At 44.0% G+C, this 20,447-nt stretch overlaps 1 protein-coding gene across 2 annotated transcripts; it reads right to left on the minus strand.

The window, feature by feature from the left end:
* Positions 1–2,677: 2,677 nt before the first annotated feature.
* LOC148116013 (zinc finger protein 202-like) lies at positions 2,678–18,962 on the minus strand. Of its 2 annotated transcripts, none has more exons than XM_087884747.1 (6): positions 16,058–18,962; positions 14,450–15,047; positions 12,957–13,083; positions 9,596–9,678; positions 7,856–7,982; positions 2,678–5,632 (listed from the first exon to the last, which is right to left on the minus strand). In XM_087884747.1, the coding sequence occupies exons 2-6, from the start codon at positions 14,963–14,965 to the stop codon at positions 4,608–4,610; spliced, it is 1,878 nt and encodes a 625-aa protein (XP_087740873.1). In that variant the 5' UTR covers positions 14,966–15,047; positions 16,058–18,962; the 3' UTR covers positions 2,678–4,607. The 2 variants fall into 2 exon arrangements, with proteins under 2 accessions (XP_087740873.1, XP_087740872.1); XM_087884746.1 differs by lacking the exon at positions 16,058–18,962 and adding an exon at positions 15,935–16,056.
* Between the last annotated feature and the right edge of the window lie 1,485 nt (positions 18,963–20,447).

Consider the following 20,447-nt stretch of genomic DNA (forward strand, 5'->3'; position numbering starts at 1 on the left):
TGCTTTGTCTTTAAAACGTGCTTTTCTATTTCTCATCCAGGGAAACATAATATTCTGCCTTTTTAATATTTCCCAAAATATTTCATTCTTCTAGGAAAGGGGTGGGTGCTAACTTCCTACATTATGTTTCCCTGGATGAGAAATGGAGAAGCAGGTTTTAAAAGACGAAGCAGCTCCCACCTTCTTGCCTTTTGTCAATGAGCCAGAGGCAGAAACTCAATCTTTGTCAATGGACCCTCATCTGCAACACAATAGGACCCATCTAGCAACAGAAACTCACCACACGGCACCTGGAAGATTACATCAGCCAGCAAGGCTTGCTAAGACCCCCACCCCCTGGGAGTCTGACAACCAATCAGGATACTCTTTCGGGGCCCCAGGAAGTTCAAAGCCAGAGAGAGCATAAAACCCGGGGACTCGCAGCATCTCGCCCTTTTTTCTGTTCAGGAACTCGAGCCATGTGATCCTGTCCACCATTAAACCATCTTTCCAAGCAGTCTACATGTTTCCAGTGTCTTTTTCCCCGCTTGGAGCTGAACCCAGAAGGATATTTCTTCCTACAGAAAGGAAGAAGAAAGAAAGAAAGAGAGAGGGAGGGAGAGAGGCTGGTTGGGAGAGAGGGAGGGAGGAAGGAAGGAAAAGAAAGAGAAAAAGAAAAAGGAAGTGTTAGAAGAAATATCTCTCGTTCCTTCCCCAGCTAGGAAGCAATCAGATGCTGAGAAGAAACAGACTCAGAGAAGCAAGCTGCCAGAAAGTGGAATCCTTTCATTCAGGAGGGCAAGAAGTAGTGACACAGCTCAAGCATTCCTGGCTAGCAAGCAGATTGGGGGAGGCAAACCCATGCCTTCTTATACTTGATTTATTTGAAGCTCCTACAATTTGATGGGGTTATTTGTGTGCCTCTAGTTAAAGTGATTCCCCTGGATCCTGTCTTCCTGCCTTAATGAGTTAATCCTGTCCCAGGATCTTTGTCTTTTCTACCCTGCTGGTTAATCCTTTAAGGGGGCAGGAAAAAGGGAGTTCTGGTTTTGCCTTGGTGAGTTATTTTAGCCTGATTCCCCTTATCTTAATGGCTCTACTTAAGTGTTTCTGTTGTCAGCTCTGTTACTTCTGTAACAGCCCTTAGCAGGGCTGCTCTGAGTTTTCCTTTCAGCTGGTGCTTCTTGGTTTTCTTAAAGGGGGAAGAACTGGCTTGAGTCTCTTGGCACTGTTTTCTGAGGTTTCTGGCACTGTCTTTTTGGGATGTACTTACTACAAAAGAAAAAAAAGAAAATATAGAAAGGAAGGAAAAGAAATAAGAGGGGGGGAAAAGAAAAGAAAGTCCAGGCAAAGGTCCAGAGGTAAAAAGTTGATTATTAGCATGTTAAAAAAGACATGCAGAGGTGGAGAGCTTAGCTAATTAAGTGCACCCTCCCATGCTTATTATGGGATGTTAACCTAAACTGTGCACATCTTCAATAAAGCAGGAAGAAGTAATGAAAGATCAGGAAATTCCAATGTGGATCTGTGGGTTTATGATATAAAAACAGCTCACTGGGTATCAGATGACTTGTTTGATTTGGATCGAGTCCCAAACATACCTCTATTTACTGGCCCATAGGGCCACCCTAGAAACAGCCAAGGACTGGCCGGCAGTGCCCCTGCCAGTGAAAATTGATTTTTGGCTGCAATGACCTCCTGTAACCCTTTGCCAACGAAAACAGAGCTCAGGCGGGTCACACTTTCACTGGCAGAGCGCTCGGGCTGCCACAGGTACCTGAGACAAATGACGTTGCGCTGATCATGCCCATCCTGGCCACACCCAGCCCGAGGTAAACACAATCCTGAATGAAATTGACTTTGATACCCCTGTCTTAGAGGGTAGGGGAGGCCTCCTGGGAGCACCTGTTCCTGCACTAGGCCTCCCTCGATTTCTCCCATCCCCAAATCACCCCATGCTCTATCTAACGACCCATGCATTTGGTTAACGAATGCATTGGGGAAAGCAGGGACAGGGAGATCGTTAGTTAGGTGCTTCATTTAATGTACTCCCCAACTTCCAACATGAATGGGCAGGCTCCATTAATGTTGTAAGTTGGGGACTACCTGTACAGGGGGTTACCAAGGCAGTCTATAAACCCCCATGTTCGTTCTCTAACCTCCCTGCTAGTCCCGTTCCCCCCAACTGACAGGGTAATACATCCATCAACCATACAGTTGCCAATCAAACAGCAACATGAATCCTAGTGACACAGTGGTTAGAATGCAGTATTGCAGGCTAACTCTGCCGATTGTCAGCAGCTCAATCCTGACTGGCTCAAGGTCAATTCAGCTTCCACCCTTCCATGGTGGATAAAATGAGGAGCCAGATTATTGGGGGGAATAAACTGACTCTGTAAATCGCTTAGAGAGGGCTGTAAAGCACTGTGAAGCGGTATATAAGTCTTAAGTACTAGAGCTATAGCTAACATTGAGTAGGCAGGGGAACAGGAAGGAAGACCAAACTGGGACCGGGTCCTCTGCAGACACAATCCCCATGGCAAAAAAAGGGAATAAACAAATGATCCTTCTCTGAGAGATTAGATTGTGAAAGAAAATTTGAAGTTGTCCGGTTGATCTGTGTCTCACAACCACGATGGAGTTTTCTCCATTACCTGAGAATGGCAAAGAAGAAAACTAAATAAAAGAGAACTGGTAGTGCTGTCCAACCTCAATATTTCTTTAATAAACAGGAGATAGTATACATTTTTGCAACCAAATTATAAACAGGAGATCCAATATATAAACAAATGCAAATTAAGTACTCTTACTGGAGAGAGATCAAGTGACCCAGAAGGAACCAATGAAAGAGAAAGAATTGAGAATTGGAAGCCTCCTGTTTGAGCAGGAGGTTGGATTAGAAGACTTCAAGGTCCTTTCCAACTTGGTTACTGTGTAAGTGAAGTTGGAATTAAGAAAATCAGACCTGGTATGTAGAAATATGCAAATTCAGTATTCATACGCAAGGAAAGACTAAAGTGCCAAGTCCTACTAACTGTTCCTCCATCTATTGCTTATAATGATCAGATTTATAGGTACTTGTCTCTAATAACCTATAGCTATTTCAAGATTTTTGATCCTGTCTGCCATCTTATTCCCTACATCTACTTCCTCTGATGATCAACAAGTTTATAGATATTTGTCAATAATAGGATAGGATAGGATAGGATAGGATAGGATAGGATAGGACAGGACTAGGCAACACACGGCTCTGGAGCCGCATGTGGCTTTTGCATCCTTCTGCTGCAGCTGTTGCTGGTTGGCACCACAATTTTGAGGAGCTTCCGGTTAGGGAGAGAAAAGCACGGGATGCCAGGAGGAGACTCTATGGCAAGGGGCAGATTTTCCGGTTTGCTCCACAATTGATACGGCTTTTGGTTAGGACGGGTAGAGGAAAACTGACGCCGCACTAGAAAGAGACTCTATGGTGGGAGAACCAGACTACCGGTTGGCAGAGGAAAAAGGACACCACGCTAGGAGGAGATTCTATGGTAGGGGAACCAGACTTCCAGTTGGCTCCAGAATTGAACGGGGGGCTTCCGGTTAGGACCTTTGTGGCTCTCTGAGTATTTAAGGTTGCCAACCCCTGGGATAGGATAATGGGAATGGGAATGAGAGTGGAGTAGGAGTGGAACAGAACAGAAGTCTCTGGTGCATAAGCTCACTGTGTACATATAAAAAGCAATGAATGGGTCATAGATCACAAATCATAGTCACAATCATTAATCCAGTCACACTTGGGCAATAAAGAATTCTATTCAATTCAATTCAATTCAATTCAATTCTATTCTATTCTATTCTATTCCTATTTCTATTCTATTGTTACAAATAATTGATAAATCATAAGAAACCAAAAGGAGAAGATAATTGGAAAGATGAAAAAAATGAGAAAATATGAAAAATAAGAGAGTGCTGTGGGAATGAAGTGTGATGGCATGGGGGAGGAGGGAGAAAACTATCTTTCTGTCTGGTTGTTTTGGTATGCAATGCCCTATAGCAGAGTCCTGAGGAGGGAAGATGAAATCGATTCTGTCCAGGATGTGAGGGGTCTATAGGTATTTTCTCAGCCCTCTTTCTGGTTCATGCAGTGTATCCTCAGTAGAAGGCTGGTTGTGATTGTTTTATCTTGCAGTCCTAACTATCCGTTAGGTACAACTATCCGTCTGTACCTATCCTGTTTGGTTGCTGTGTCAAACCAGACAATTATTGAGGTACAAATGAAAGACTCAATTAGTTGTAACTCTTCCAAGAGCCTTCAGTTGATCTCATCCACCATTTTATCATCTTAAATCTTATAAAATGAAATGAAACAATATATGTATCGTCCATCCATCCAATTTCTTAACCGCCCATCTCCCTGATAGAGGGATACAGGGCGATAATTCCTCGTTTTCCTTCCTTCAGCCATACCAATTTATTTTAGCCCATGATCCACTTCCATGACATTTCCTTGTGTAAAAAAAAAAACGAATTCCGCTTATGTCCTATCACACTTGGCCAATAAAGAATTCTAACATTTCTGCATGAGGCTCCTAACCTCAGAACTGGGGTCTCTGAAGTTCTGTCTACAGTCTGTGCACTCATATGGTTTATCCCGTGTGGATTCTTCTGTGAGAAGTCACAGAACAACTCTTTCTAAATCTCTTTCCACATTCTGCACAGTTGTACGGTTTCTCCCCCGTGTGGATCCTTTTATGAGAACTAAGGGAACTGCTTACAGTGAAGCTCTTTCCACATTCCGTACATTTATAAGGCTTCTCCCCCGTGTGGGTCCTTTTATGGGATGTCAGGGAACTGCTTATGCTAAAACTCTTCCCACACTCCAGACACTGATATGGCTTCTCTCCAGTGTGGATCCTTTTATGGGAAGTGAGGTAACCTGCATCACTGAAGCTCTTTCCGCACTCCAGGCACTGATACGGTTTCTCCCCCGTGTGGATCCTCTTATGGGAAATAAGGCGGCTTTTCCGACAGAAGCCCTTCCCACACTCCGTACATTGATAGGGTTTCTCCCTGCTGTGGATTCTCATGTGAGAAGTGAGGTAAGTTCTCTTAATGAAACTCTTTCCACACTCCAAGCATGGATGTGGTTTTTCTCCACGGTGGATCCTTTCATGGGTCATAAGGTGACTTTTCTGAAGGAAGCTCTTCCCACAATCCATGCATTGATATGGATTCTCCCAGACCTGACTCTTTTGATGGTTACTGAGATGGCTACTCTGGCTGAAGCTCTCTCCACATTCCACATAGTTATATAATTTCTCCCCAAGCAATATATTTTGATTTAAAGTAAGAGGAAATGTCCGTTCCCTATTTTCATGTTGTGCCTCAACAGGCAGCCTTCTGCAATATCCACACAATCCTGATTCCTCCTTCAATATTTTTCCACAGCCTGGACACATTCCGGTTCCTTGGTGATTTTTTTCAGCCTGGAGAGCATTGTTATCTGCACAATGAAAAGCGAGGGCTTTCTCTGGCTCTCCGTTTAGCTGGTTTTCCTCAGGACTTTGGACTCCCAGTTGACATCGGAACATCCTTTCTGTAATTTCATTGTTGACTGTTGGCAAGTGCTCTATCATCTCCGTCTTAGAGTCCTCATTCTCCCATCTTTCGCCTGATTGCGACAGAAAGAAGAAACAGAGGTGAGTTTCATGAGATGTTCAAGGCCCAAGCTAAGGCACCCTGAGGGTTCAAGCTCTATTGCCACATCCTGTATTTGAACATTACAGGTAGTTCTCAATTTATGAGCCCTGGTGGTGAAGTGGTTAGAATGCAGTATTGCAGGCTAATTCTGCTGACTGCCAGTAGTTCGATTCTCACCGGCTCAAGGTTGACTGAGCCTTCCATCCTTCTAAGGTCAGTAAAATGAGGAGCCAGATTGTTGGGGGTAAGATGCTGACTCTGTAAACTGCTTCGAGAGGGCTGTAAAGCAGTGTGAAGTGGTATACAAATCTAAGTGCTCTCTCTAACATTACAACTGAGCCCAAAATTTCTAAGCGAGATAATTGTTTTGTCCCCTTATACGAGTTTCCTTGTCATGGTTGTTAAGTGAATTACTGCAATTGTTAAGTTAGTAACATGGTTCTGAAGTGAATCTGGCTTCTCCACTGACTTTGCTTGTCAGAAAGTCGCAGGTGATCACATGACCCCTGAACACTGCAACAATTGTAAATACATGCCAGTTGCCAAGTGTCTGAATGTTGACCAAACAACCGTAAGGATACTGCAACGGTCGTAAATGTGAAAAATGGCCATCAGTGACTTTTTTACCTGACGTTGTAACTTCAATCACTAAACAAATATTTGTATGACTACCTGTACAGGTTTCATTCCTCCTGGACCCTGGACTACCTTGTTCTCATTCCTCCTGGACCCTATGGGGGTAAAGATTATACCCAGGGTATTAATTTACTATCCCTGTTGGCTCGGTGCCCAGTACGGAACTTGGAACTAATATTTTGACCTTGGGACATCGATATCATGTACAGACCTACCTTGCTTCCCATGATGCTCAGTGTCAACACAAAACTGTTGGGGAAGGTTATTTGAGTTTCAGCTTGTTTTTGAGGAGGTTGCTGAAAGCAAGTCTACAGCAAAGAGGCCTTGGGGCAAATGGGAGGGAGACATGACAGAGAATAACAGAATTGGAAGGGACCTTGGAGGTCTTTTGTCCAAACCGCTGCTCAAGTGGAGACCCTATACTATTTCAAACAAATGGTTGTCCAATTCCAATCACTTTAAAACTTCCAGTGATGGAGCACCCACAACCTCTGGAGGCAAGTTATTCCACTGGTTAATAGTTCTGTCAGATAATGTCTCCTTATTTCTTAGTTGGTTCTCTCCTTGGTTAGTTTCCACCCATTGCTTCTTGTCCTGCCTTCAGGTGCTTTGGAGAACAGCTTGACCCTGTTCTTTGTGGCAACCCCTGAGATATCGGAACACTGCTATCATGTCACATACCTAATTTAGCCTCCAGTCCCCTAACCAACTTTGTTGCTCTTCTCTGCACTTTAGAGCACGGAAGCCAAATTGCCTCATTATGTTGATGTCACATGACGTATCACGTTTTCTTCCCTTTGCGGAGCTGGGGTGGACGTGGCCTGTGCGTGACGCATCCAACCCTTGGGCTGCCAGTTTGACACCCCGCTCTAGAGTCTCAACATCTTTTTTATATCATGGTGACAAACCTGGATGCAGTATTCTAAGTGTGGTCTTATCAAGGCAGTATGAAGTGGTACTAACACTTCACGTAATTCGAGCCTATTAGGATTTCCAAACTCCAGAAAAATGAAAGGCCCTCCCTTAAGGCTACCACCCAAAAAAGAACAGCATGAAGATTTTTAGCCCCGCCTGCCTGATTGGGTGGGAGAATCAATACATTCTCCTTCATTGTACGAAAGGAACAGACTAACATTTTCTGAGAAATAGGTCAGCTGGTTACGTCTGACCAGAAAAGTAGAAAGAGAACCTTACTGTCAAGCCGGATCTCCAGTATGGGTTTTCCTTTTGATGCTTGCTTGGTAGCGGCTGCCATAGTAACGGGGGGGGGGGCATGGCATTGGGGTTTGGGAAGTGAGCTGGTGTAAAGAAGGCCCACCTGAATATAAAGGGAGGTTTGCTCGCCGGAATTACTGCACTGCTGAATGGAGTTGTTTACATCCAGTCAAGGCCAACTGTCCTGGGGACGATGTGCTCCACATGACACTATGTAGGATGGGGATTGAACAGTCAGCCTGGATCCCTGGTGGGGGAAGGATTTGTAGTACCTCTTCTCTACTTCAGTGGATTCGGCGGTTTTCCTTCTTGGGTTTTGAACAGAGGCAGGCCTGACACTTACCTATGCAGGTCACATTCCTTGCATTTTCCAACGTGATCTCCCTGTACAGCAATTTCTGATCAGGATTCAGCAGGGCCCACTCCTCTTCAGAAAAAAATATGGCTATATCTTCAAATGACATGTGATTCTGAAATTGAAAAAAAAATCCCTCTTAATGTACAGTTCCAAGTTGTACTAGAGGTCGTAAATTGAGGATTACCTGTACCACCTGAAAATCACCCAAGATCACTCTGAGAGTGAGATGGGTGGTATCTAAGCTTAATAAATAAATACAAATAAATCAAATTTATCAAGCTTAGATACCATACCCATCCCAAATCTCAGAGTGACTCTGGGCAATTTTGACAGAGTTCAGATAGTCCTCAATTTATGACCACAATTGACTCCAAAATTTCTGTTGTTAAAAGAGACAGTTGTTAAGTCAGTTTTGGCCCCATTTTACGACCTTGTTTGCTGCAGTTGTTAATAACATGGTTAAGTGAACCTGGCTTCCCCCTTGACTTTGCTGGTCAGAATGTCGCAAAAAGGGATCACATGATCCCAGGAAATTGCAACCATCATAAACATGAGCCAATTGCCAAGCGTCCGAATTTTCATCACATGACCATGGAGATGCTGCAACGGTCGTAAGTGTGGAAAATGGTCCTAAGTCATTTTTTCCAGTACTGTTGTTACTCACTGTCATTTCCTGACAGTTAGAACAATTAATCAGTGGAACAAACTACCTCCAGAAGTTGAGAATGATCTAAGTGGAAGTTTTTAAGAAGAGACTGGACAACCATCTCTCTCTGGGCACAATGAGAATATATCTGCTAAATAGAACTCCGCATTGGCAACAGGAAGGGCTAGTAAACACTCAGCTCCATTCAGTTGGCCAGACTCCACCCTGCAAGGGATTATGGGGTTTTCTGCCTGAACAGGTGTTTGAGCTAGAAGACCTCCAAGATCCTTTCTAACTCTTCTGTTCTGTTCTATTCTATTCTAATATTCTATTCTATTCTTTTATTTTTTTCTTTCTATTCTATTCTATTCTATTCTATTCTATTCTATTCTATTCTATTCTATTCTATTCTATTCTATTCATTCCATTCCATTCTCATTCCATTCCATTCCATTCTATTGCAACCCTCCACTGAAGCAGGAGACATTTCAGAGAAATGGTTGTCCAGTCTCTTCTTAAAAGCCTCCAGCAATGGAGCAGCCACAACTTCTAAAGAAAAGCTGTTCCACTGGTTAATTGTTCTCATTGTCAGGAAATTTCTTAGTTCTAGATTACTTCTCTCCTTGATTAGTTTCCACCCATTGCTTCTTATCCTGCCTTCAGGGGCTTTGGAGAATAGTTTGACTCCCTCTTCATTATGGCAGCCCCTGAAATATTGTAACATGTTTCATTAAACTAGAGATACCCAATTCTTGCAACCATTCTTCATATGTTTTAGGTGCTTCTAATCATCTTGATGCTATGATGCTCCTAATCATCTTTATTGCACATGATGGCTTATGTCACCCCTAGTCTTTCTTTTCATTAATTAGACATATCCAATTCCTGCAACCATTCTTCATATGTTTTAGCCTCCAGTCCCCTATTCAATTTCACTGCTTTTCTCTGCACTCTTTGCAGAGTCTCAGTACCTTTTTAAAATTGCAGCGATCAAAACTGGATGCAATATTCTGAGTGTTGGTCTTACCAAGGCATTATAAAGTGGTACTAGCACTTTAGGCGAGCTTCATCCCTCCTACCTGAGTTGGAATGACGACAGCAGTTTCAGTTCCACCACAAAGCAAAGGTGTTTCTGCAGGAAACCTCAGGGTTGCTCCATTCCCTGATAAGACAGAAATGGAGGAAGACATTTTGAAAACATTCCTACTGCATTCTAGAGCAAAATTATACCATACACATAGATAGATAGATAAATAGATGCACGCACACACACACACACACACACACACAAAATAAAAGGAGCATTCTTTCACACAAGTGGGACTTCAAGTAAGCAATATCAATAGCATTTAGACTTATATACCGCTTCATAGTGCTTTACAGCTCTCTCTAACTGGGTTACAGTCAGCATATTATCCCCAATAATCTTCAACAGTTTTTATGTTGGCAATGAGCATCATCGGAAGCAAATATTAATTCCAAGTTCCATATTGGGGAGTGGGCTGATAGGGAACCCCAGATTGATAGTAAGAAATAATGACATGGGTGTAATCTGTACCCCCATAGGAGCCAGGAGGAATGAGAACAAGGGAAACCTATACTGCTTAGTGATTGTTTGAAGTTGCAACGGCAGGTAAACAAATGACTGAGGACCATTTTTCACACTTACTACCGTGGCAGTATCCCTGTGGTCATGTGACCAAAATTCGGATGCTTGGCAACTGGCATGTATTTATGACATTCACAGTGTCCTGGGGTCATGTGATCACCTGAGACTTTCCAACAAGCAAAGTCAATGGAGAATCCAGATTCACTTAACCACGTTTCTAACTTAAGAACTGCAGTAATTCACTTCACAACTGTCTCAAAATTGCTTTTTCAAAAGGCAGTTGCAACTTTGGGATGACCATGACCTGGATGACTGTGAATCTCCATAGACACTTAACAACTGTGGCAAGGAAAGTCATAAAATGGGGCAAAACTCACTTAACAACTGTCTTGCTTAGAAATGTTGGGCTCAGTTGTGGTGTTAGCAATAGCACTACCAATAGCACTTAAGACTTACAGTATATACTGCTTCATATTGCTTTTATAGCCCACTCTAAGTGGTTTAGAGCAGTGGTCACCAAGGTCCGTGAGAAAATTTTGGTGGTCCAGGGTGCAGGAGCTGCTCCAGGATGAGCAATGGCCAGTCCTGTGACTGGAGCTCTGGAATATGGGACTGGCCAGGCAGCTCATGGTGGGGCTGTAAATCTCTGCTGTAGACGGAGGTTTGTGCAATTTGCAACTATGCAGCGCAGCCCTCACCGGCCGGAATGAGCTAATGGTGCAAGGGGGGGGGTGGCGGTGCAGGCGGACCAAAGCAACGGGTGGCGGCAACCCCGGGCTGTTTCTTCCCCCTGCTGTAGCTTCCTCTCGGCTGAACCCACCAGTGGCTGTCCCCGCCCCTCGCCCTCCCTTTCCAGTCACTCCTTGGGAGTGAGGGGCGATGGAGATTCACTCCATATTCCAGAGCGGGAGCGAAGCTTCATTTCTTGCTGGATCTTGCGGCTGTTTCTTCTGGCCCTTGTTGGTGCTCCGCACACCTCGGTCTCTCGGGGAGATGCTTGACTTCCTCTCAGCCCCAAGACACATAAGATGGCCCATGAGATGGAGAGGGAAAGAGAATCAGAGAGAGAATCGGAACAAGAGAGTGAGAATGAGAGAGAGAGAGAGAGAGAGAGAGAGAGAGAGAGAGAAAATGAGAGAGAATGAAAGAGAGAGAATGAGAAAGAGGGGGAGAGAGAGAATGAAAGAGAGAGAGAGAGAATGAGAAAGGGGGAGAGAGGGAGAGAATGAGAGAGGGGGAGAGAAAGAGAGAGCGGGAGTGAGAAAGAGAATGAAAGAAAGAGAGAGAATGAGAGGGGGGAGAGAAAAAGAGAGAAAGAGACAATGAAAGAAAGAGAGAGAGAGAAAGAGACAGAGACAGAATCAGAGAATGAGAGAGACACAGAATGAGAGAGAATCAGAGAATCAGAGAGAATCAGAATGAGACACACAGAGAGACAGAGAATTAAAGACAGAGTGAAAAAGAGAGAATGAGAGAAAAAGAGAGACAGAATGAGAGAATGAAAGTGAGAGAAAGAATGAAAGAGAATGAGTTAGAATTAAAGACAGAATGAAAGAATGAGAGAATCAGAGAATAAGAGAGAGAATGAGAGAGACAGAATGAGAGAAAGAGAGAGAGAGAATGAGAGAGAGAGACAGAGAATGAAAGAGAAAGAGAGAAAGAGACAGAATGAAAGAGAGAGAAAAAGGAAGAGGGAATCAGAGAAGAGGGAAGAGAGAGAGGGAGAGAGAGGGGAAGAGAGAAAGAAAAAACGAGAGGAGAGAGAGAGGAAGGAGAGTGCCTGAAAGACCCCATCCTGTCACTGGGAGTCCAGGCGCTTCAGAAAGCGGCGCACTGGATTCGTATTAGTGGTCCGTGGGATTTAAAATTATGAACTTGGTGGTCCGTGAGGTCCAAAAGATTGGGGACCCCTGGTTTAGAGAGTTAGCACTTTGCCCCCAACAACCTGGGAAGGGTGACAGTCAGCAGAGTTAGCCTGCAATATTGCATTCTAACCACTGCACCACCATCGCGATAAGGCCTCTCTGATTAACTGTGTAGGTGGCAAGGAGTGAATTAAAGAGGCCTAAATGGTTAGGCTTTGAAGTGGCTCTCTTGTCATGAGAGACAAGGGCTTCTGTCAATCCCTGAAGGCCCAGTGAACTATGAGGTTCCTTAAATCTGGATTTAAGAATCTACTGAAATAAAGAGAGATTTTAAGATTGTATCTTGGGTTCATTTTTTCCCAGGACTTCAAAGAATTGGGCAGCTGCTGAACAATACAATTTCCATTAGACGGGACTTTTGCCTTATATTTGGAGCTGTGGTGGCGTGGTGGTTAAAATTTATTGCAGGCTAACTCTGCCCACAGACAGGAGTTCGATCCTCACCAGCTCAAGGTTGTCTCAGCCTTCCATCCTTCCGAGGTCGGTAAAATGAGGACCCAGATTCTTGGGAGCAATAGGCTGACTCTGTAAACTGCTTAGAGAAGGCAGTAAAGCACTATGAAGTGGTATATAAGTCTAGGTGCTATTGCTAGTGCTATTTGGGAGTTTGGTAGGAGTTGATTGGCTGGATCAGGGTGCTCAATGCCTCATTGGAAGAGATGATGTTACATGCCTTGAAAGAGGCATCTCTGTCTGGGAATGCTAGCAGTTAAAAGGGGCCTTTGTCGGTTAAATATGTGCTTATTGGGACCCTGGAGAAACACTGGAGTAAGCTTCCAAGCTGAACCAATGTGCTCAATGAATGAATAACATTCTGTAATATGTTTCTTTTCAACTGCACCCCGTTATGTTTCCTTATGGAGTACAGCAATATAAAAATGTAACAAATGAAGAAGCATTTATTACCTTCTGATGTGATGTGAGCTGGATCCTCTTGTGAGATCCCTCCGAAGGCCAGTTCCTTTGAGAGAGATGACATGTCTCTGTGTGGTCGGGAGTTTTGAGCATCCACTTCTATGAAGGGATCCTGAACCTGTCAAAAGAAAAAGAGGGAAGAAGATTTTATGGTCCGCGGCAACCAAGTTCACTCTAAAAAGAGAGGGCTTCCCACATACAGGTAGAATAGAATAGAGCAGAATTGGAAGGGACCTTGGAGGTCATCAAGTCCAACCCCCTGTTCACACAAGAAACCCTACATCATTTCAGACAAATTGTTGTATCATCTCTCCTTAAAAACTTCCAGTGTTGGAGCATTCACAACTTCTGGAGGCAAGTTGTTCCACTGGTTAATTGTTTTTACTGTCCTGTGGCAATTCCTGTTGCCCAGGAATTTATCCCAATCCTGTATTGTATGCAGATGCCTCAAGCACTGTGGTGAGAATTAGAGACCTAATTGCCATTGCCAACAGCCTAGGAAAAATTCTACAGGGAACAGCCTTTGAGGTGATTATCTGCATTAGCAGGCACCTCCCGGACAACTTGCCCTCTTTGCTTGAAGCTGTGGACCTATTGTTTCTGTGTATGTGGGTTTTTTAAAAGAACCAATCCTCCTTACCAGAGGGAGCCCCTTTGTGGAGCACTGTGAAGCCGTTACCATGGCAACTCCACTGTGCTATACAGTAGATGCCATTTTAAGGCACATCAGGCTGTATCTTAACAGAACTTGAATCCAAAATGCACACTATCAGTCAAAAGTACTCTGATTTGAAACTATAAATTCATTCTTTTTCATTTTGGAGGCACAGGCATTCCAGAGTTATGCTGGAACACACACACACACACAGATACACACATCCCACGAGGGATGTTGGGGTGTTTTACCAGAGAGGAGTTTTTTTTTCCAGAGAGCAAGTGATCTGTGTACCTAGTTTGGCTGAAATTGCTCGAGGCATTCCAGAGTTATGCTGGAACATACACAAAGAGAGTCATTTATATATATATAGCTAGAAAAGAAAAAGTTATTGTATTTAAAAATTCAGCAGCATTGCTGCTCACGCTGTGTAGTCCTTGATTTACAACTACAATTGGGCCCAAAATATATGTTGCTAAGTGAGACATTTGTCAAGTGAGTTTTGCCCCGTTTTACAACCTTTCTTGCCACGGTTGCGAAGTGAATCACTGCAGGGGTTAACTTAGTCATACATTTGTTAAGTGAGTCTGGCACCCCCATGGACTTTGCTTAGTCAGGTGGTTGCAAAAGGAAATCGTGTGACCCTGGGATGCTGCAACTGTCAGAAATACGAACCAATTGCCACAGCGTCACAATTTTGATCATTGGGATGTTGCAATGAAGAATGAAAAATGGTCATAAGTCACTTTTTTCAAAGTTGTAACTTTGGATGGTCACTAAATGAACTGTTGTAAGTCAAGGAGTAGCTGCACAATTATTTTTGCCTCACCTGCATCTCTCCCTGTTTCTTTTCCTCTTCCTGGCTCAGGAGAAAGCCTTCCGCAAGGGCCACTGCCTGGGAGCTGGTCTCTGCTCCACACTCTCGCACCCAGCTCTCCATCTTTGGGGGCAGTACTGCCAGGAACTGCTCCAGGACCACCAGGTCCAACATCTGAGTTTTCGTGTGTTTCTCTGGCTTCAGCCATCGACGATAAAGACGGTGTAAGCGAGTGCAAAGTTCTCGAGGTGCCTCCGCTTCTTTGTAGAAGAACTCCTGGCAAAATTGATGTCCTCCAGCCCATTTGGTGGTTTCTCCTTCCAGGACGTTGTCCTTCTTCATTCTTCTCCAGAATTTCTCAGTAGAACCAAGCAAGGCAACATGGGATCCATTTCCTTCTGGGTCTCGTGAGCCGGTTTTTGGGGTGTACTGAGACGCTGGTTCACATCCATCTGAAGTCTGTCCTGCGTTTGCAAAAGGACTTTCGGTCGGAGGAGCAGAATGGCAAGAAGAGCCACTGTGAGCCATTTCGGGAGATGTGGGACTTTGATCCTCAAAGGAAAAGAATCCTCCCACAGAGCAAAATAAATAAATGCTTTCAGTTTTCAAGCTAAGGGAAAGGAACAAAAGGAAAGAAAAGATGAGGAAAAAAAGAGAGCTGCCTTCGTAGACGTCGATAGGATGTTCTTGTTCAAAAACATTTAACAGAAGACAGAGAAGACACTGCTGTTAAACACACCCACACACACCAGCAACACGCACAATCACTTTTCAAAAAGAAGTACATGTAAGACTCAATTGAGGTCAAAATTTATGTTGCTAATTAAGGTAGTTGTTAAGTGAGTATTGGCCTGTTTTATGACCTTTCTTGCCACGGCACCCTAGTAACTTTGCAAAGAACACAAAAAAGTCCTAGATTTTCCAAGCTGGAGATACCTTCCAATGCTCGGCACTCAGCTCGGATCCAGTGTGGGGACCCCAAAATGCTCTGGCCTTTTATCCAGCAGCCACATCCCCAAAACGGTCTGGATTGTTCTCAGCACCCCCAAAAGGCTGTGGCTTTTTCTCCAGCACCTCCACCCAAAACGGATAGTTTGCACAGGAAAAACCATTGCAAGACACTTCGGGTGGGGATGGGGGTTGTCATCCTTTCTGCAGGACAAGGTCCGCACCAGCCAGCCACGAGCCCTACCAAGGGTGGGAAAGGGGGCCATGGGGTGGGGTGTGTGTGGAGAATAGAGGTGGAGCAGTCCCAGGCTGCCAAGTTGAATGCTTCCTTCCAGGGAGGCCACCGACAAAGCGCTTTGCAAACCCCGCGGGGCGTCTGCAACTAGGGACCTCCTGGAAATAGCAAAGCAAAAGCAACGCTGAGCTGAGCTGAACCAGACGGAGCTCTGCCTGACTTTCCTCCCTTCCCTCCCCCTATCGTTCACATTTGGGGGGTTGGGGGGGGGAGAGAAAAGCATCCAAATTTAAGGCTGCAAGGGACGCCCCAACCTTGAGAAGGGAAAGATCCGTAGAAGGGGTGAGTTGCCTCGCCTGGATCAGTCGATGAGCTGCAAGGGATCGACTGCCCAGCTCGACTCCTCCCACCCGCCCGGGATTCCACGCTCCACCCACCTCGGAGTTCTGCCCTCGCCTTAAGAGTTGGAGAGCAGGTTCGCGCCTGCGCACTCTCCTGCACACAATGTAAGGGCGAATCCCAGATTCAAGCTGCACCCATCGACCTGGAGAACACGGGCTATGCCTTGCTCGCTGCTCCGCCCCTGCCACTTAGGGTTTGAGCAGGTTCGCGCCTGCGCACTCCTCTGCAGGCAATCTTAAGGGTTAAAGAGAAGGCCTCCCTCGTGATGGGCCCCTGCCTCTCTTGCGAAGGCTCGCTGCTGCTCCTTTCCCGCTCGCCTGGGAAGGGAAGGGTAGCTTACTCTCTGGGCAGCACCTAATGGATCTCGCCTGCCAACTGCGCAAAGCGAGCGACTCTGCCCCGTTTGCACCCCGTCTGCGATCCGTCGAGTTTCTGATCCCGAAATCGGTTCTCGTTCAAATGCAATCGGTTTGCGTTTGGGGTCGGGGGCAAAAGGGATCCCTCGGGGCTGCCAGCGTGGCAGACGGGTCTGTACGTAAAACTCAGGTCTTTCTCCCAGAGATTATGGTGTTTTTTACGCTTTTTCTTTCCTTTGACTGTTTTTCATAGGGTTTTCTTGTGGCTTTTGCCTGCAGGTCCAGCTCTGCTTTTGCAAAGTTGACAAGATTCTAGACCTAGTTTAGACAGGTCGTCCTCGATTTAGGACTACCATTGAGGCCCAAATTTTTGCAGCTACCCGAAACAGTTCTTAGCTGAATTTCCCCATCTTACAACCTTTTTTCCATAATTGTTAAGTGAAACACTGCAACTGTTTTGTTAGTAACACAGTTGTTAAATGAATCTGGCTTCCTGATTGATTTTTTGCTTGCCAGGTCACAAAAGGGGAAATCACGTGAACCCCAAGACACTGCAGCCGTCATAAATGAGTTAGTCGCCAAGCGTCTGAATTCTGATCACGTCTCCATGTGGATGCTGCAATGGTTATAAGTTTGAAAAATGGCCATGCCACTTTTTGCAGTGCCATTGTAACTTTGAATGGTCACTAAATGAACTGTTGTAAGTCAAGGACAGCCTGCAGTAGTTTCAGCTAAAATACTTCTCTTACTTCCCATGAAAGGATCCATATAGGGATGAAACCGTATCAATGCATGGATTGTGGGAAGAGGTTCAGACACAGCAGTTATTTTAGTATTCACAAGAAGATTCACTCAAGGAAGAAACCATATAAATGCACAGGCTGTAAAAAGAGCTTTCACAGAAACAGTTCCCTGATATCACATGGGAGAATCCACTCTGGCGAGAAACCATATCATTGCGTGGTCTGTGGAAAAAGTTTCACTGTAAGCAGTTCCCTTAAATCACATAGGATCCACACGGGAGAGAAACAGTGCCAGAAGTGTGGAAAGAGTTTCAGACACAGCACTTCCCTCTCTTCTCATAAAAGGATCCACACAAGGGAGATCCAACCTACCAGCATATAACACTGAAGGAGCTTTATTCAGAAGAGTGAACTTCTCATAAAAAGAGCCACCTGAAGGAGTGGCCATATACAAACTTGTAGTGTGGAAAGAACTTCAGTGGTTCCATTTTTTATCACAATGTCAAAATGGAAATGTGGTGGATTATGATTACTAAAAAATGAGTTAAGAGTGAAGGAAGGTAGGGGAAGAGAATAAAAGAGATGGGCCAGATGAAGGCGATTACAGGAAATCTTTGGGAGAGCTTCAAGTTACTACAAGAGGGAGGCTAATATCTTTGTGTAGTAGGTCCAGGAAGAGTAGACTTGATGCCATCTAATAAGCATAGTCTCAAATGTAATCCCAGCTGGTAAAGATAAGGGATCCCCAGATTTTATTAATGGGGCTTTTAGGGTTTGTTTGTTTTTTATTCCTAATCATTATCTGTGAGTTCAGTTGTGGATGCTGACTTACCTTTTGTTTGGAGCAGACAACTGTACTGAATATGAGTAGGAAAGAGGTGTAAATGACTATGTACCTATGTGTGAATATATTTCAGCATTAGCCAGCCTTTAATCCTAATCCTTTTTGGGATGTGACTTTTGACAGTCATACATATACACACATACAGATTTATACACACACACAAAACACATGTATAGGAGCAATGGTGGCATAATGGCTAGAATGCAGTATTGTAGGTTGACTGCTCACAGCCAGGAGTTCAATCCTGACCAGTTCAGTTTTCCATCCTTCCGAGGTCAGTAAAAATGTGGACCCAGATTGTTGGGGGCAATATGCTGACGTTATAAACTGCTCAGAAAGTGCTGTAAAGCACTAGAGAGGTTATGTAAGTCTAAATGCTATTGCTACATTTATTGAGAAGGTGCTATGTTAAATTTATGGACCAATTTCTTTTTTAATATAAAGGTAAAGGTAAATGTAAAGGTTCCCCTCACACATATGTGCTAGGTTGGTAGAAGCTGGGACAAGTAACGGGAGCTCACCCTGTTACACAGCACTAGGGATTCGAACCGTTGAACTGCCAACCTTTTGATCAACAAGCTCAGCATCTTACCCACTGAGTCACCGCATCCCTTTTTGAATATAATAACCCACAATTGGATATGTAAGAGAAACTATTTTGATCAACCATATTTGGAGACCACTGGAAGAAAATGCAATGCAATGTTACGGCTGCTTGTTTTTTGATTAGCTATAAAAATAGGCAAAGTTCAAAAGCAGCCATTCAAATGATTGGGGGCTTGGATATGTTTGTGAAAAAAAATATTTTTAAGCATGAAAAAAATAAATTACCTTGGTAGAAAACATCAGGTTTCAGATATCATTCAATTCAGCTGTTTAGGAAAAGATTTGAAATAGGCAAAAGAGTGGAGGGTTTTCACACTTATTTTTATATTGTTAGCATCTAATCAAGCATATGAAGAAAAATCATTAGTAAAGGAAACAATTGAGTTCATATGGAATTGAATTTAATAGATTCCTGAGAAAATGTATCCACCTAAAAGGGAATATACATTTTATATAATTCTGCCCCAGAATTTTTAGGCTGGATTATTTTTTAATATCAACTTTATATCACAAAATTTAAGAATGTATATTGATATTTGTTTATCCAATGGTTTATGTTTATCTTGTCATAGAATCTGTGTTTCAGAAGGTATCAAGGGATTGATATTTCAGTGTTTCCCTGTTGAATAATAAAGAATTTGTACAGTCTTTAATTTCAGAAATAGTCTTTTGTCCCTACTTATCTCTGAAGTATTACTTGTAACCATATCATTGGCTTTGTTGGCAACCTAAACTATTTGGTATGACATTTTTAAAACATTATTTATTTATTTAATATAACTGCCAAGTCTTTAGTTACAGTAATACCACAGCATGTTTCTACCAAAATACATATCATCATCACCACCTTTTAATGACCCTATAGTAACAAATTTTGGGCTCAACTTACTGTGATCATAAATCGAGGACTACCTGTATTTCCCCACTTCTGCAATTCCTGAGGTAACTTTTTGTTTTGAAAACAAATTGGATGCCTCTGAGAAACATTCCCATTGGGGAAATTCGATTCCTTTCAATATTCTGGATTTTTCTTTCCTTCAGGACGGCCACAGCCTCTCCTCAGAGATGTCGCAGCAATCATCTTTTGACCACTATTCCTCAGGGACACTGTTTGCTAGTACGGTATCTTCAAGTCCTACCCTTGAAAAGGAATTTAGGGCAGAATCCCTCGGCACTACTGTTATTTTTTAATTATATATTATAATATTACTACTGTTATTTTACCAGAAGAGGAGGTCGTCTTTGTCACTCGGTTCTTCCTCAGAGAGAGAGGCGGGAAGTCGTAGCCCCGCCCCTTCCAACGGTTCTTTTCCGAAGGTTAGCAGGATGCTTCAAAGGCGTTTTTTTCCCCCCTGAGGGGAGTCCGCCAGGACAGCGAAAGGGAGGGCCGGAAGGGTCCCCACTCCTCAATATTGTCTTTCTAGGGAGAAGAACTCGCTTTCTTTAACCCTGGAAAGCCTGGAGAGAACGAAGATGCCCGGAGCCTTTGATGTCCGTGTCCGCAGCTGCATCCGCGGCTCTCCGGCCTTTTTGGGATCGAGGTCCCTGGCGAGGAAAAGCCTTGGGCGGATCCGTCTCTTTTCCACCGGCACCGGGAAAGAAAGCCGTTTCTTCCTTCCAAGGCTGTCTCCGGAGTTTTCACGAAGGGTTTGAAGAGCTGGCTGCATTGCATTCCCAAGAGGACAAAGGGAGCCGGTTGAATGAAGCTTTCATCCTGGAAGCCCAGTTGCAGATGGTGGGAGGGGGAAGAGGGGGCTCAGGTGTCTGGTCAAATAGGTAGTCCTCGACTTACAACCGTTGAAACGGCACTGAAAAAAAATGACCCTTTTTTTCCACTTAACGACCATTGCAGCATCCCCGTGGTCATGTGACCAGA

Source organism: Pantherophis guttatus, chromosome 2 (genome assembly GCF_059756535.1).
Source record: "Pantherophis guttatus breed Tessera chromosome 2, ASM5975653v1, whole genome shotgun sequence".
NCBI classification, from domain to species: Eukaryota; Metazoa; Chordata; class Lepidosauria; order Squamata; family Colubridae; genus Pantherophis; species Pantherophis guttatus.

What these genes read in the sequence shown, in the direction of transcription:
- LOC148116013 (XM_087884747.1), bottom strand. Translation starts at nt 14,965, where the DNA reads ATGGCTCACAGTGGCTCTTCTTGCCATTCTGCTCCTCCGACCGAAAGT. An exon ending in AGAAACAGGGAGAGATGCAG is followed by an intron (nt 13,084 to 14,449) that starts GTGAGGCAAAAA and finishes TTCTTTTGACAG; the next exon opens with GTTCAGGATCCCTTCATAGA. An exon ending in CTGTCGTCATTCCAACTCAG is followed by an intron (nt 7,983 to 9,595) that starts GTAGGAGGGATG and finishes TTTCAATTTCAG; the next exon opens with AATCACATGTCATTTGAAGA.